Here is a 14,212-nt window from a genome sequence, read left to right as displayed (position 1 = left end):
GCTATTTCTAAATCTTGAATCACAGCTGAGAACTTTATATCTTTGAAAGCTTATGTTCCTGTTTACAGTAAGCAGTACAACAATGGCATTCCATTCATAAACCAGAACAAATTTATTTGAAATAAAACAGTGCATGCATCAAAACACCTGTGGCTTTGGCTAAAAATTTAAAAAAATTGCTGGGTTTATGGTTTTATTACTTTTAAATCATATCTATATTATATAACATATAATACGTTCAATGATATATGTATGATTTTTATCATAATTGAGGTAAGCAGGAACTTTAAACAAATGAAAGGTATATTCAGCTTGTTTCCTTAACTGTTAGGTGTTCAACGTAATTTATATTGCTTTTCCACCAGAAACATACCTTTCCAGTGTCACAGTCTGTTCCATCCATTGGTGGATCCAGTTTAGTTTTGCATTCCTTCTCACTTTCCACCTTACACCACAACCCAGTGCAAATGACATGCTGAAAACCAAACACAAGGTTAAGGACATAATCTCTGCTCTGCAAAATTACTTTTTGCTTGCAATCCACTAATGTTGTCATAAAGTTGCCAGTTTGATGGTACTGAAGTATATTTAAAGACAGGTTAAACGTGCAAAAAAACCAAAGTGGGCAGATTCTGCTTAGACTTTTGCTAATCATGAACAGATGGAACAAGTCAAGCTGTTGTGTTGACAGAGAGGAGAAGATCCTTGTAAGTCTAACCCTGGGGGTCATGGTCTTTGCATACAGCAGATCTGACAAAGCACATAGGAACAACTTTGCCCCATGATGTGAAATGGCCACTGCGCAGATACAAACTCCCCCAGAGACTGGAAGAGGTGTGAGCTTTCTGGGAACTGCTTTTAAAATTAATTCATATTTTCACATCTTGTATTTAGTACTCATTTATTTTATGTGAAAATGAGAAAAATAGCACTGTCACTAGCAGCAAAACCCAAGGTTTTAAAGTAAGTCCATATCTATACACAGGGAATAATGAGCCTTTGGGCAGCTACATAGAACCATGTTCACAGAAGTTGTCTAAAAATGAGTTTGTAAGAAACTCTGAGGCTTCCCTAGGACTTCCAAATCCTTCTTATCCATACCATCCTCATGACTGCTGCTATTTTATGCTCTTCCAATGATTCTTAATTCCTCTAGAATCCATTAGCTCCTCTAGAAATAGCTCAAAATAGCACAGAGGTCACACAAAGTAAACTTACAAATCAGGATGAAATATTTTTGCTGCAAAGATGAAAAGGGAGGTGAGAGGGGTACTAGTCAGTAGTGAATTTTAGCGATGGAAAGAAAAGCTACTTATTGTGTCCCTCTTAAGCATCAGAACAAGACAGTTTTACCTACAAAAGAAAGTACAGCCCTGAAGTATTCTGGTTGACATTTCCCCAGATTTCCTTCACAGCTTTCCCTTTTTTCCTCTCAAAAGTCCTCCTTCTCCCATAGTTTTCAGTCACGACCACTCTCCTTGCTGCCTTGTTCCCCCTTTACTGGTAAACGGGGTGAAGTGAACAGACAGCATGTGGGGCTCAACTGTGGCCTGAATGTCATTACATGTGCAGACTGATACCCTCCCCTAAATATGTACAGTACTTCCAAAGAGGGGCAAGAAGGATCAGGAGAGGGGGTTGGATTTCAGGGAGCATCAAAGATAAAGATCAGCTGGGGTTTTGAAACCAGGGTTGCCAGAAGACATTTTTCTGACTGAAAGAATTTTTTACATCGGTAAAGCCAGTAAGAAACTGTGTCTTTACCACTACTCATGAAAAATGTAAGATAAATCTTGTACTACCCTGAAAAAAGTCTCACAGCACAGGAAACATAATTCAACAAAAGACAGTGTCTGAACCAAGGAACAGGACAGTTCCAGTGACAGCCTTGCATGTAAGAGGGTCTGTAACATCAGTTCTTAAAAAACAGTCAAAGATTGTAGAGGTCTGAAGTATTGCACAGGAAGAAGAGACAGGATGGCAGCAGTCAGACTCAGTCTTTATTCATCCTGTAACAGTTTTGTGCCAAAGCTGAATTGACAAGACAAGAGTTAGCTTATGCATATCCTAAAATATAACTACTGGTCCTAACCTGTTCCTGGATAGTTTTAACAAGCATTTTTCAAACACCAAACAGTAATTTCTGTTCTTGGTCAAAGGAGAAAGATAATTTATTCTTTTAAATTGTTTTTAAACATGCACTTTAAGATGTAACTTTGGAGACGAGAACTAACCTTAGCAAGAAGACTTCTGGGACAGTTTTGGAAGACAATGTAGACAAGACACAGTATCAGATGTTCATCAAAAAGTGCTTCCATACCAACTATGAAATGACAAACTAGACTGTTGGAACAACCCCACAAAAATATATGCTGATTTAAAGTTCCTAAATAAAATATTTTTTTCATATTCCTAAATCTTCACTTAACGGTTATGACATTTGAGGAAAAGCCATTCAGGCTTCAAAGAAAAGAAGGTCAAACTTTCCTTTATCTTATCACATTTTAAAGTACATTATCCTTTTTTTTTTTTTTTTTTTTTTGTCCCCTCCCTAAAAACATCGATCTTGTGCTCAATTTCACTTGCCTATAACCATGGAATGGCTGAAAACAAACCTACAGTTCCTTACAAATTCTGAAACAACTCTTCTAAACTTAGGAAGACATGAAGTCAGATTTACAAGGATTTGGGTACCTGAACACAAGATGTACTTAAGCTGTGTAAAGTAAATCAATTAAAACAAATCAAAATTATTGATTTGTTAATATGGTTTGCATACATGTGCATTTTTCTACAAATATTTGTGTACCAGCTCCTTATGACCCATGAATCTAACTTCCCCAGCTACAAACATCTTTGAGCCTTAAGTGAGCTGTATTCTAAAAACACTCACTTCTTTTCACCATTTTTTAAAATAAGCATTCAATATTACTATAAAATTTAATCTTAGACTGAGTTTCCTTTAACCCAAGAAAATGGAGATACGAAATTAATGACATTGGAGGGTGACATCTAGGTTTTTTCTGGGCTTTCTGTTTCAGCCAAATCACAAATAGATTCTTTAATTACTCTTCAGATTTTACTTCTGCTGCAGAATTAAAAGAAATAGAGATTAGTGTTACCATTTAACTCTTGACATTTGGGGACTTCTGCATGTGGCTGGGAAAAACCATGAAGCACAACTTTTCATTAGCAGCATGCAACGTTGCGGATCGGGAGTGATTTGAAAACTAACAGAAATCTGGAGGCCAGTGTCAATATTACAGTCACTCCAAAATCAGAATACAAACTTCTAAAGCAGAAATTTACTCCTCTAGCAAGAAAGTTTTACTCAAAATTGGAATAGATAACTTAATGCTCACAGAGGTTTATTAGTTATCTATCATAAGCACAGTTCAGCAGCCATTACAGTTTTTTCAGAGTAGCCAAGGGAAATAAAAATTATTGGAGATTATAAACTTATACTTGTGATAGTAGACTACTCACAATCTGTAAAATATTTCATTGTGTGTACATTGAAAAACAAAATATTGCCAAGCACACATAAAGGATGTTTTTCTGCAAGAATACATTAATTGTGAGGTTTTAACAACAAAAACTTGTAAATACAACATGAAAGTCACAGTTCACTACAGAAAAAGCAGGGGTCACTCAGCTTTTTTTTTTTTTTTTTTTTTTTTTTTTTCCTTAAGGAAAAGAGTGAGGCAGGTCTGTGTGCAGAGGGATGCATTTCCAGTCATATAGCATCTGGAAAGAAGGTCCAGTTGAGAAGAAAGACCAGAGAAAGTGCATTTCAGAACTGTGTACAAAGTCAAGACTGTTTAAAGTGTGGTGGTGGACACACTTAAATAGACCTATAATATTTCCATGACTTACTCTCCTTTCATTGTGATCTATCCATGAAATGCCTTAAAAATTACCATGAAATATAACCAGTCTCCTACTTCTTTGCAGAGGTCACAGCTGTGTTATGACAAGAATTGTTTTAGTGAAACTGACTAGAGAGCGTTTGCATCCTGCACTTTAATCTTTAAAGCCAACGTTTAATAGTTCAACAATTATATTCAATTGTCAAGTTCTACAATCACATTTAATCATCAAGAACTACTTCTGGGCCATGATTGCACTATCTGTTATGTGAAACAATGTTAGAGTCTGATTGATTCTTGTGTGAGACATCGTGGGCAAACTTGGCTCCCTTACAAGATAAGCATGGCAACATGGTATAAATCCTATACTCTGAGATCCACTCACACTTTTTTCAGGCTCTATAAATTTTGTTTAGGGTATGAAAAAAAGTCTTTGAAATAAAGATGAAAAGGAAGAAATAAAGTCTGGACACCATTCATGAAAGAGGAGTGGAAGGGGCTCACTTAGGAAAATACAGGAATAGGCCCTCAATGGTCCCTTCAGTCCTTTGTTTTGGCCATTAAATTGTAAAGAGAAATTCCTGATAGCAAGGGATAATCACTGGCATCTGCAGTGTTTCTCAGAAGTTGCCATGTAATATGGCTGTAAATTATCCTAAAGTGCTGCTCAGTAATAACATTTGCAGAAAATTACATCTCAGCAGAATTGAATTATTGATGGCACCACTGATATTTGTAGATTATTTTTAGATCATTAAGCAAATTATTTTCCATCATTACTCAATTGTTTTCTTAGTTGAATAGCTGTTATATATGAAACATACTTGCTTAATGTAAAATACTGCATGGAAGTCTGGTCATCAAATTATCTTCTAGTCACAAAAAATGTAATACTTTGACATAGTGCCTAATTTATCTTTTACATAGTTACACTGAGGTGCATGAACTGTTCAGCAAGTAGAACATATCCAAGAAGTCCTGGGCTATAAATTGTTGGATTTACAGAAGTTTAAAAGAACCTTCAAGCAGTAGTTTCTCATTTCCTGGCTTGTGGACAACAGCTGTAACCACAGTAAAATGCCAGGTTTTGGCAGAGCAGAAGAGAGTATACAGAGATAAAAGAAAGTAGTTTGGAAAATTCAGTGGTTGCAATGTATAGTAAAATAACTATTTTAATAAATTAGTACTGTTACTAATGAAATGCCATATTCAATTTAGAAAAGTCTTCTAAACATTGACATCTCTAATGGCAGCCACAATAATCTGCAAAATCAACACAGTGAACTTTGAATCACTTTCGTAATACGTAAAATGCAATTATTTGGTAGGTGAAAGTCAACATATTTGTTATTTCTAACATCCTCGTATTTCAGAGGGAGATGACAAAATTAGCCACTGATTAATGGCACTTCGCAGTTAGACAATGTTGGTGTTGCACAGCCCATGTACTAGAACTCATGCAGGATTTCTGGAAAGTTTATATAGCTTGGTTCTAGTCCAATTTAAATTGCAACATCTTTTTTTTTTTTTTTTTTTTTTTTTCTTTCTTTCTTTCTTACTCTTCATACATAGGAGAAATGTATGTAAGATCAGGACAGCTTTCTTGTCCTTTGGGCTGTGCTCTATCCATTGCTGCGTTTCTTCTTCACCACACAAATCTTATTTAATTGGACTAAGATACTTTAAACTTGCCTAGTTTACTAGTCAGTTTCACTAAAACTTGCCTAACAGAAAAGCTAAATTTAAGGCTTACATCAGGGAACAAAATAAAAGAGATCTGAATACAGTGCCTAAACTTGCTGTAATTAGCTCTTCAGGTCTACAGACTGAGGGTGAAATTTCTTGGATGTTTTTGTTGGGGAGTGGAAATGTAAACTTTGCTTCTAGACTAAAGAATGCAGATTTAAATAAACAAGGTGACTTTATGAAGGTTGGCAGTGCAGCTATGGAGAACTCCTCTTATGCCTCCGTGCCCTCACCAGCTTTTCTCAGTTCTGTCTTTAGTGTCTTTTATTCATTTTTATGTAATTTCTAATAGGTGTAAAGTACTTAAATATGCACTACAATAATGTTGTGGCTCACTATTTGCCAATATGATTACCAGGTTTGCAGAGGATTTTGGTGAAACTGCAGAAGGTTCTTCCCCTTGCTCTCTTCTCAGAAACTTAATAAGTTCTCTTGTTTCTTACTGTTAAGACCATAAGGTCATCAAGCAGCAGACTTGGTTTATGAAGAAAACTGAAAATTAAATTGCAGTTTGTCAGAAAAAAAGAACACTTGGAAAGACCACTCAGCTTTTGTATTGCCTTGCATCATTACTAACCTACTTATTCTTTAAAGCAAGCCTGCATGTCTTTGGATTCAAGTTACAATGGTATCTTAATACTGACACTTCATAGGAATCTTCCTAAAATAACCATTTTAATAGGAAGTAAGGATCAGTAAAGTGGGGAAAAAAAGAAGGATGATAAGTCATTTATCTGAAATGTGTCTTCTAACATACAAAGTGCTGGAAGAAGAGAAAATGATTGAAGGAGATTAAAAATGGACCATTAGGTACCACCACCCAAAGCTTAAGCACTCTCTATGCAAACAGTTGAACACTACCAGCGTAGCGTTAACTGAATTTATCTTCCTAACATTTCTAAAATAAAAAAGAAAACCAAAAAACCTCAGAGTCAGGACCCTGAGGGAAGAATATTCACTGCATCTATGAATAAAACACAACAGGCACAGGACCACTTGGCTATCTGATCTTAAATGCCTGAATTAGAACTAAACGGAAGGTTGTTGAAGGAGGGGAAGTGCCCAGAGAAATGAAAAGCATATAAAGATATTACACAACAGCAAGTCTCCGGGTTTGACTATCTTACTTTTGAAACTCTTTTACCTGGTAAAGAAGACCTAGAAGAAATGATGGACTAATGCTGTACCATTTTCTTGTTCAGAATAGGTTTCTAGAGAATAAGCAACCAAAATCACACCTTTTACTTGAAAACAAAGTACTGAAAAACAAGAAACAGATTGAAATTCATGAAAAAAGTACTTGGAAGTAATTAAGAACATTTGTAGAATAATTTCATTTTCTAGCAGCTCACCAGTCAGCTAAAATAATAACCAGTAACCTACAGTTCCCCTGTTTTTCCTAGCTATGGCAACTTCAGCATGCAGTCATCATATATGTATTACACTGTTTCCTTTGAGAATCTTTAGGATAAAGATTACTCTCTTACTGAAGCTTGCTAAAGAAAGAGTACCACATCCAAGCTAAAAAGATGAAGAGAATTGAAGAACTAAAGGAGTAAGGAATTATGCTTTCAAAGTAAATACTCCTGGTAGGTCGAGGGAGGTGATCCTTCTGCTCTACTCTGCCCTGGTGAGGCCGCATCTGGAGTGCTGTGACCAGTTCTGGGCTCCCCAGGTCAAGAGAGACAGGGAGCTACTGCAGAGGGTCCAGCAGAGGGCTGTGAAGATGATGAGGGGACTGGAGCATCTCCCTTGTGAGGAAAGGCTGAGAGAGCTGGGCCTGTGTAGCCTGGAGAAAACTGAGAAGGGATCTTATCAATGTCTACAAATATCTTCAGGGCAGGTGTCAGGAGGATGGGGCCAGGCTCTTTTCAGTGGAGTTCAGTGACAGGACAATGGGCAAGAGGCACAAACTGAAACACAGGCAGTTCCACCTGAATATGAGGAAAGTCTTGTTTGCTTTGAGGGTGGCAGCACTAAACCAGGTTGCCCAGGGAGCCTGTGGATTCTCCTTTTCTGGAGACTTTCAAAACATATCTGGATGTGATTCTGTGCAACCTGCTGTAGGTGAACCTGCTTTAGCAAAGGGTTGGACTAGATGATCTCCAGAGGCCCCTTTCCAACCCCAACTGTTCTCTGATTTTGTAACCTTTCCAGGCTGTCTGTCTGCTTTGACTCTGATGAAATTTTATTTCAGTTCCTCCTAGCCCGTGTTCTATCAAACTATACTCCATGCTCTTTATACATTTGTAATATTATCTTCCCATCTTGTCTTGGTTACCTTCTCAAGGTTATCCAGCATGTTTGGTAACCATCCTGTTGACATTAAAGAAGGACAATTTTTCTTTGTTGAAATCATCCTTAAAATGCTTTTTTAATCAGATGTCTGCTTAGGAGGCCACAAAATTATTAAGTCCTCTTCAATTTTGTTAATCTGTCTTTTCATGGAATGGTGTGAAGCAATGTCTCAAGTAGTGGAGCTCATGTTACCAGGGAACTGCACAGCCCTGCGTGGACTCACAGGGGACTGCTGGAAAGAAGCGTATATTCAGCAGTAAAGAGAGCCCAGCTAACACCACTATTCTCCCTTGGAGTATGCACAGGCACAGAATACTTTACTGAGGGTCAGGTCAGATATAGAGGTTCAATACCCAAAACATCATGAAACGGAACCTACATGCAAAATCTTGTCCCAGTGGAATAAATTGCAAATATTCCATTCACTACAATGAGGTGACTTCACAGTCCGACATTTTCCATCTCTAAAGTACAGGGTACTTCAGTGGTATGATATAACACAACAATTATATGATTCAGGATGTCTGGAGATCTAAAGCAAGCCTTACATGACAAACAAATGAAAATGTTCATATTAAACCTCGGAAAGCAAAGTGCAAACTCCTCATTTCAAAGGTGCTGTGCTCACTTTCAAACACACACACAAAAATATCTCGGACAGAAAAGTGAGTTGGTAGGTGTATTTTCTGAAGTATACAACCATCCTTACCTGCATTTCTTGGCAAAAGGATGCAGTTGGTCCGAAAAGAATCTGACACTGTTCGTCTGCAGTGTATGTCATTCCTGGGAGCTTGGAGGGAATAATCACAGCATTGAGGCTCTGAGGATTCGTCTGTAGCAGACAGTTACTGGCCTTTGACCTGGCAATATGCAAAGATTCGTACACTGAGCAAAAGACTAAAAAGTCTGATTGTCATGCTGACTTAAACATGCATTTGATATTAGAAAAACATGGACTCTTAAGATTTTATAATTTCTCAGCATTGGGCTGTCATTCAGAGAAATGACTCCATATAAATTAATATGGCTTACTTGATATAAGTTAACAGTGTGTTCTGATGTTGCACATGTGCAGAAAGACAATATAATTTATCAGCTATAATAGGAATTTCATGAAAGCCCTGGACAACATTTTAGCGTAAAATAACTGATTAAAGTTTGGATAGAGGTTTAGACAATTATAAAAAAGTAGACAACTTATAATGCATAAACAGCTGTGTAGTTTAGTTCTCACATCTAGCAGGACCTCAGATTAATTACTTTGATCATATATATACACACATTTAAAAATCATACATTTCTAAGCTGGTAGTAAGAAATTTAACTTTCAAAAACTGAAGAAAAATATTTCAAAATACTTAAACCACTTAACACATCAAGTCATGGGTTTGATTTCTGTCTAGACTCAATACAAATGTGTCAGAATGACACATCTAACTTATACTAACTATTCCAGTGTCATAAAGCAGACATTTTTAGGACTGCTTAACTGTTGTAAGTAAATTCTCAACAGATACATTTATAAACTTAATAAAGCAACAGAGCTTCAGGGAACACATCACTTTTAATAGCTATAGACTAAAACTAAATGTTTTCATTTGGTTTCTAGGCATACTGTTCTCTATTAAATATCTCATGTTGAATTTCTATTAAAAAATTAACATAGTGTAATTATATTGCATGGCTTGATATTGAACAACACAACATAGATCAGAGAATCTACATAATGTTCATAGGTCACTCAGTGTCCAATAGTCCTCAATACATAGCATCTTACTATTTTAAAAACATATTTACACATGTATAAAGTTATATACATGTATAATGTATATATAATTAACAGATGAAAATATAAAAATACAAATATTTGCTGAAAACAGATTTTAATCAGTCAAGTGCTACACAGTTCATGATTACTTAGATTATTCTGATGGATTATGCAAACACAAATCTCCCACAGAAGTGGTAAAAAAATATTGAAAACTTATTATTTCAGGATATTTATGCAACTATTTATACATGACATGCAGTAAGAGTTCTTTTTCTTGAATGATATACCTGAGAAATCTTTCCAGATCTTCCCTGCTGCACCGAGACCATGAAACATCCCCAAGATTCTGTCCTTTAATCCACTCCCCAGACATGATATGGAGGCCATCTGCACAGGATGGGTGGTCATTGTCGTGGTTGATCCCCATGCTGAATTTTGAAGTTATTAAAAATAAACCAAAGCACAACAAAATAACAAGTTGTTTTCTAAATGTTTCTAAGTTAAAACACTTGCAAGAGGCTATGAAAACCTCATGTATATTACACGAAATCTCTCTTGATTTTTTTTCCACACCTTTCACAGAATTACCTGAACTGTGTAAGGAGCACAGTTCTATCCTGGAGGTGAAAGTGAAGCCTCATTCATTTGATGAGAAATATTACATACTAATCAGCTGTTCAGTATACACTTTAGACAACTTTTTGTATGTTCAGAACTGCACAACTACTTTAGGCTTAAAGAACTGTACTTCTCTCGCTAATGGGTAACAAAAATACTGGGAATTTACTTTCTGAGATCAGTGAATCATTCAGTATTTTGGCAGTGACTCTATCTTAATTCCATACTGAACTGGTTTGCTGAAATTTTATAGAATAGTAAAATGCTTACTAGCTTAATGTATTATTATTATTGTATCTAAAAAAAATCACTTAAATCTACTGTTAGAAATAACACTGAGGAAGCAATTCAATGGATTTTGCTTTTAAAGACTTAACATCGTAGGCATTCCAGTGAGCTCTCACACAGGGCACTGAAATGAAAAATTCTATGAAAAATCTCCTTGAAGTTTCTGCTTTAACTGAAAGCTCACTGTCCACTCTCATTTACACAACCAGAAAACAGTGAGGAAGAAAGAAGGTAGATTTAAATAAAACTAAAGTTTTCAAAATTAGCTAAGTGGATACGTTAAGTATCCACACAAAGTGGACCGGCATTAAGAGAAACTAAATACTCTCAGCTGGTTTTGAAGATTTGTAAATGAGCGTGGGACTACTTTGCAGAGCACTTGATTCACAGCAGTGCTGGAATTTTGCAGCCCTAGTCTGCCCTGCAGAAAAGCAAAACTTTACAGTGAATGAAGCTTTATACCTTGTTTTGATTCCTTCAGCCAAAGAGCAGTCAAATTGTTTAGAGACTGCACAGATAGAAGTTTGCCACTTTTGCAGAAAAACTGGAGTAAATCATGCTTCTCCATATTTCACAACACTGCAGTGCCAAAGGGCAAAAGAGGTCTGCCACCTGCCACCAAAAACACCAGTTCACTTTTCTTTTCTATCCCCAAACCCCCTCATGACTAGATCAAATTCGGTTTTGTTTTGCAAGATGCAATACCTTATGTTTACTAATGAAATGGATTTAAAGGCTATGTAGGGCTTTATCGTCCCTATCAGAGTGTCAGTCTTTCACAGAGACATTTGCACCCCACAACCTGGAGCACTGGAACAGCTGCCTCTGCAGGAATTGGATAATTTTGTTAGTTGCGAACAGTGTAACCAAGGTAAACAAATCTTTCTGATTCTCATCTTAGCTTCTGCCTTTTCCTGAACTGTCTGAATAGGACAAAACAACTACTTGAAAATGACTTTGCACCTTTCTTGCTTTCTTACATGCCTCACATGCAGAATTTAAGATGTTCTTATCTCCATAGTTATAGCCACTAGAACTATGGAAGAAGACACAGAAAGTCTAATGACAGTTTTCTGCCTGCACAAGAAATAGATTTTGCTTACAACTCTACTGCAAAAGTACTCATTTATCAGTATCATATATACACTATGGTTTGAAATAAAGCATTTACAATATACAAGTACACAAAATCTTGTTGATACAAATTATTATAGAATCAATGGCTCCCATTTATGCAGTAGGAATTAACACATTTATGTGATATTTAAAACATTTTTTAAAAATTAGAAATACCCTCCCCCCAAATAATTTCTGATTACTATTATTTCCCATTCACTCTGCAGAGCAATTCTTGAAGTCAGACGTTGTCACAAACTAGTCTGTAAAATCACCCAGAAAATAAATCCAACCATCTTCCAGTACTTCAGCTGCTATACTTTTAGAATACTTCTGTTCTGTCTTGATATCCAAATGCAGTTCAAAATACCTACATTAATCCAATGGTATTCATTCCTCAATGCACTTCCATCTCCAAATTAAGTACACCTAACAAAATACCCAGCAAGCAGTGAAGAACACCATTGAAGCCTGCAACTACCAGAATGAACAGCTACTTTAAAAGGAAAGTACAAGTCATTATGCGAACATCAACTGATTAAATTGCAAGACAATATGTGAAGGGTATGCTAAAGTAACAACAGAATGTGCACTTAAACATTCTCAGAAATCTTTTCCTCAGTATGTACCACTGATCTCTTCTATAGCATGGTAATGACTATCTACTTCTATCTGACCTCGTATCAATTACAAGAGCACATAAAAGTAGATATGCAGTAGTACTGACTTCTGATTTCTTCCACCAGATCACATTATACGTGTGGTGAAAGAAAGTTGAACGGTCATTGCTATCTCCCTATCCAGCAAAAGAGTAAGTAGTGCAAGCACATATATCTACTTCTTCATTAACAAGCAAGGATATAACAATATTTGATGCTCACACTGGTGGTCATGGAATTTTTTTAGTCTTCCTTGCTGTACTGTCTACACGAAAGAGACTACAACCCTTCACTGAAACAAAAGCACGGCAGAAACTGTGTTTGTGTGGGGGGCTGTTCTGTGCTCTTCCTACAGAATTTATTATGCTAGCACTGGCACATTGCCCTGTCTGTCCATAAGCTCTTTTCTCCCACAGCTGTGATCATTCAACATCATGCAAGGTAAAACAACACCATGTGTAAGTGGGAGGAAGACAAGAGTAAGAGGATAACTTTTATAACAGTATGAAAAAAAACATAATTAACAAAGATGAGAATGCTGCACTTTAGCAAGTAGTAGATCGTATCTATATGGAAATATATCAAAATCTGTTTTAAGAACAGAAGTGTTATTTTTTCACTGGTATATAAAAATGCTCCACCCATTCTAGTTAAAGACTATGTAAGAGCAGATACAATATGAAAGCAGGAATCGTCCCGTGGAATGCATTCCCTAACTAAAATATTAGTAATATTTCAACTCACACTATGCAACTAAACTGTATTTTAATAATCTCAGTTTAAAAGTATTTTGACAAAGAGCCTTGGTCAAATAAACCCCACTGACATTATACATGGTTGTCAAGTCAACTGAAAAAATATTTTTATTTAATAAAACCTCTAAAACTTGTTTAAAAAACACAGCCAGATATTTTTTTTTTTTTTTGTGATATGCAGGAAGTTAGAACAATCTCTACTAAATTTCGAAGATGACCCCTATTGGTGTTTAATATGCAGTAGGAACAGTACAAAGAAAAATCTCTAACCTCTCTGTGCTTAGAAGTCAGAATTAACTACTCAGGCCACCAATAGTAGGAGACAAATATTAGTTCCATTTTTCAATTAAAGAGTAATTCTTTTACAGTTGACTACATGCATAGAGCTGGGTTCAAGATAGATGACAGCATCTCTCCCGTCATCAAGGGAATAGGTTATATGCTTAGAGGCACAAAACGCATTCCAGTGTTAACGCACATATTGAAAAATTACTGAGTACCACACTTTGATTTGATTTTATTATAGCCAAGTTTTAAGACATAAAAGCTCTTTTAAGTCTCAACAAAGGGTCCTCAGTCATTATGGTATATTTAAATAAGTTAAATAAGGCTATACACACACCTTCTGGAAATAATCAGGCCTGAATGGTGAAGTGCTATTTTATATTTCTTGCCACTATAAGGCTCCAAAATTTTCCTACATATGCAACATTCATGGCATCATGAATTTGCTCAGTGACACCACAGTCTTCCAGGTGGAAAGCTTTTGGTTAGTGATTAATTATTTTAATGCACTTTGCAAATGGTAGATGATGACCTGGTTATCACCATCACATTCCACTCAAAGGCATGGTAGTGCAGCTGAACAAGAATGATGCTGTTGAACTAGAAACAGGCAATGCAGGCACAAAGACAAAGTAGTAGCAAAAACTTAATATAGGAATAATTAATTGGATGAGTTCAGCTAGATGTGGAGAATACATTTAGGTCTATCTGCAAATCATAAAAAGCTAGAATTAAAAAGATTAAAAAGAACTGCTACTGCTTTGTGTTTTACAGTCACTAACATTGAGACAAGTTAGGAAATAAGAG

The 14,212-nt window shown here is 36.1% G+C and overlaps 1 protein-coding gene across 1 annotated transcript in view; it reads right to left on the bottom strand.

Moving 5' to 3' along the window:
* The window catches only part of ADAMTS19 (ADAM metallopeptidase with thrombospondin type 1 motif 19), a 150,584-nt gene that overhangs the window by 52,525 nt on the left and 83,847 nt on the right, over nt 1–14,212 (bottom strand). Inside the window, exons 9-11 of the mRNA XM_040580813.1 lie at nt 9,972–10,112; nt 8,623–8,773; nt 374–475 (exon numbers count right to left, since the gene is read on the bottom strand). Coding sequence (XP_040436747.1) covers nt 374–475; nt 8,623–8,773; nt 9,972–10,112 — 394 coding nt within the window. The remainder of the gene's footprint in view (nt 1–373; nt 476–8,622; nt 8,774–9,971; nt 10,113–14,212) is intronic.

Source organism: Falco naumanni, chromosome Z (genome assembly GCF_017639655.2).
Source record: "Falco naumanni isolate bFalNau1 chromosome Z, bFalNau1.pat, whole genome shotgun sequence".
Classification (NCBI taxonomy): Eukaryota; Metazoa; Chordata; class Aves; order Falconiformes; family Falconidae; genus Falco; species Falco naumanni.
This window is presented reverse-complemented; position numbering and strand designations above follow the sequence as displayed.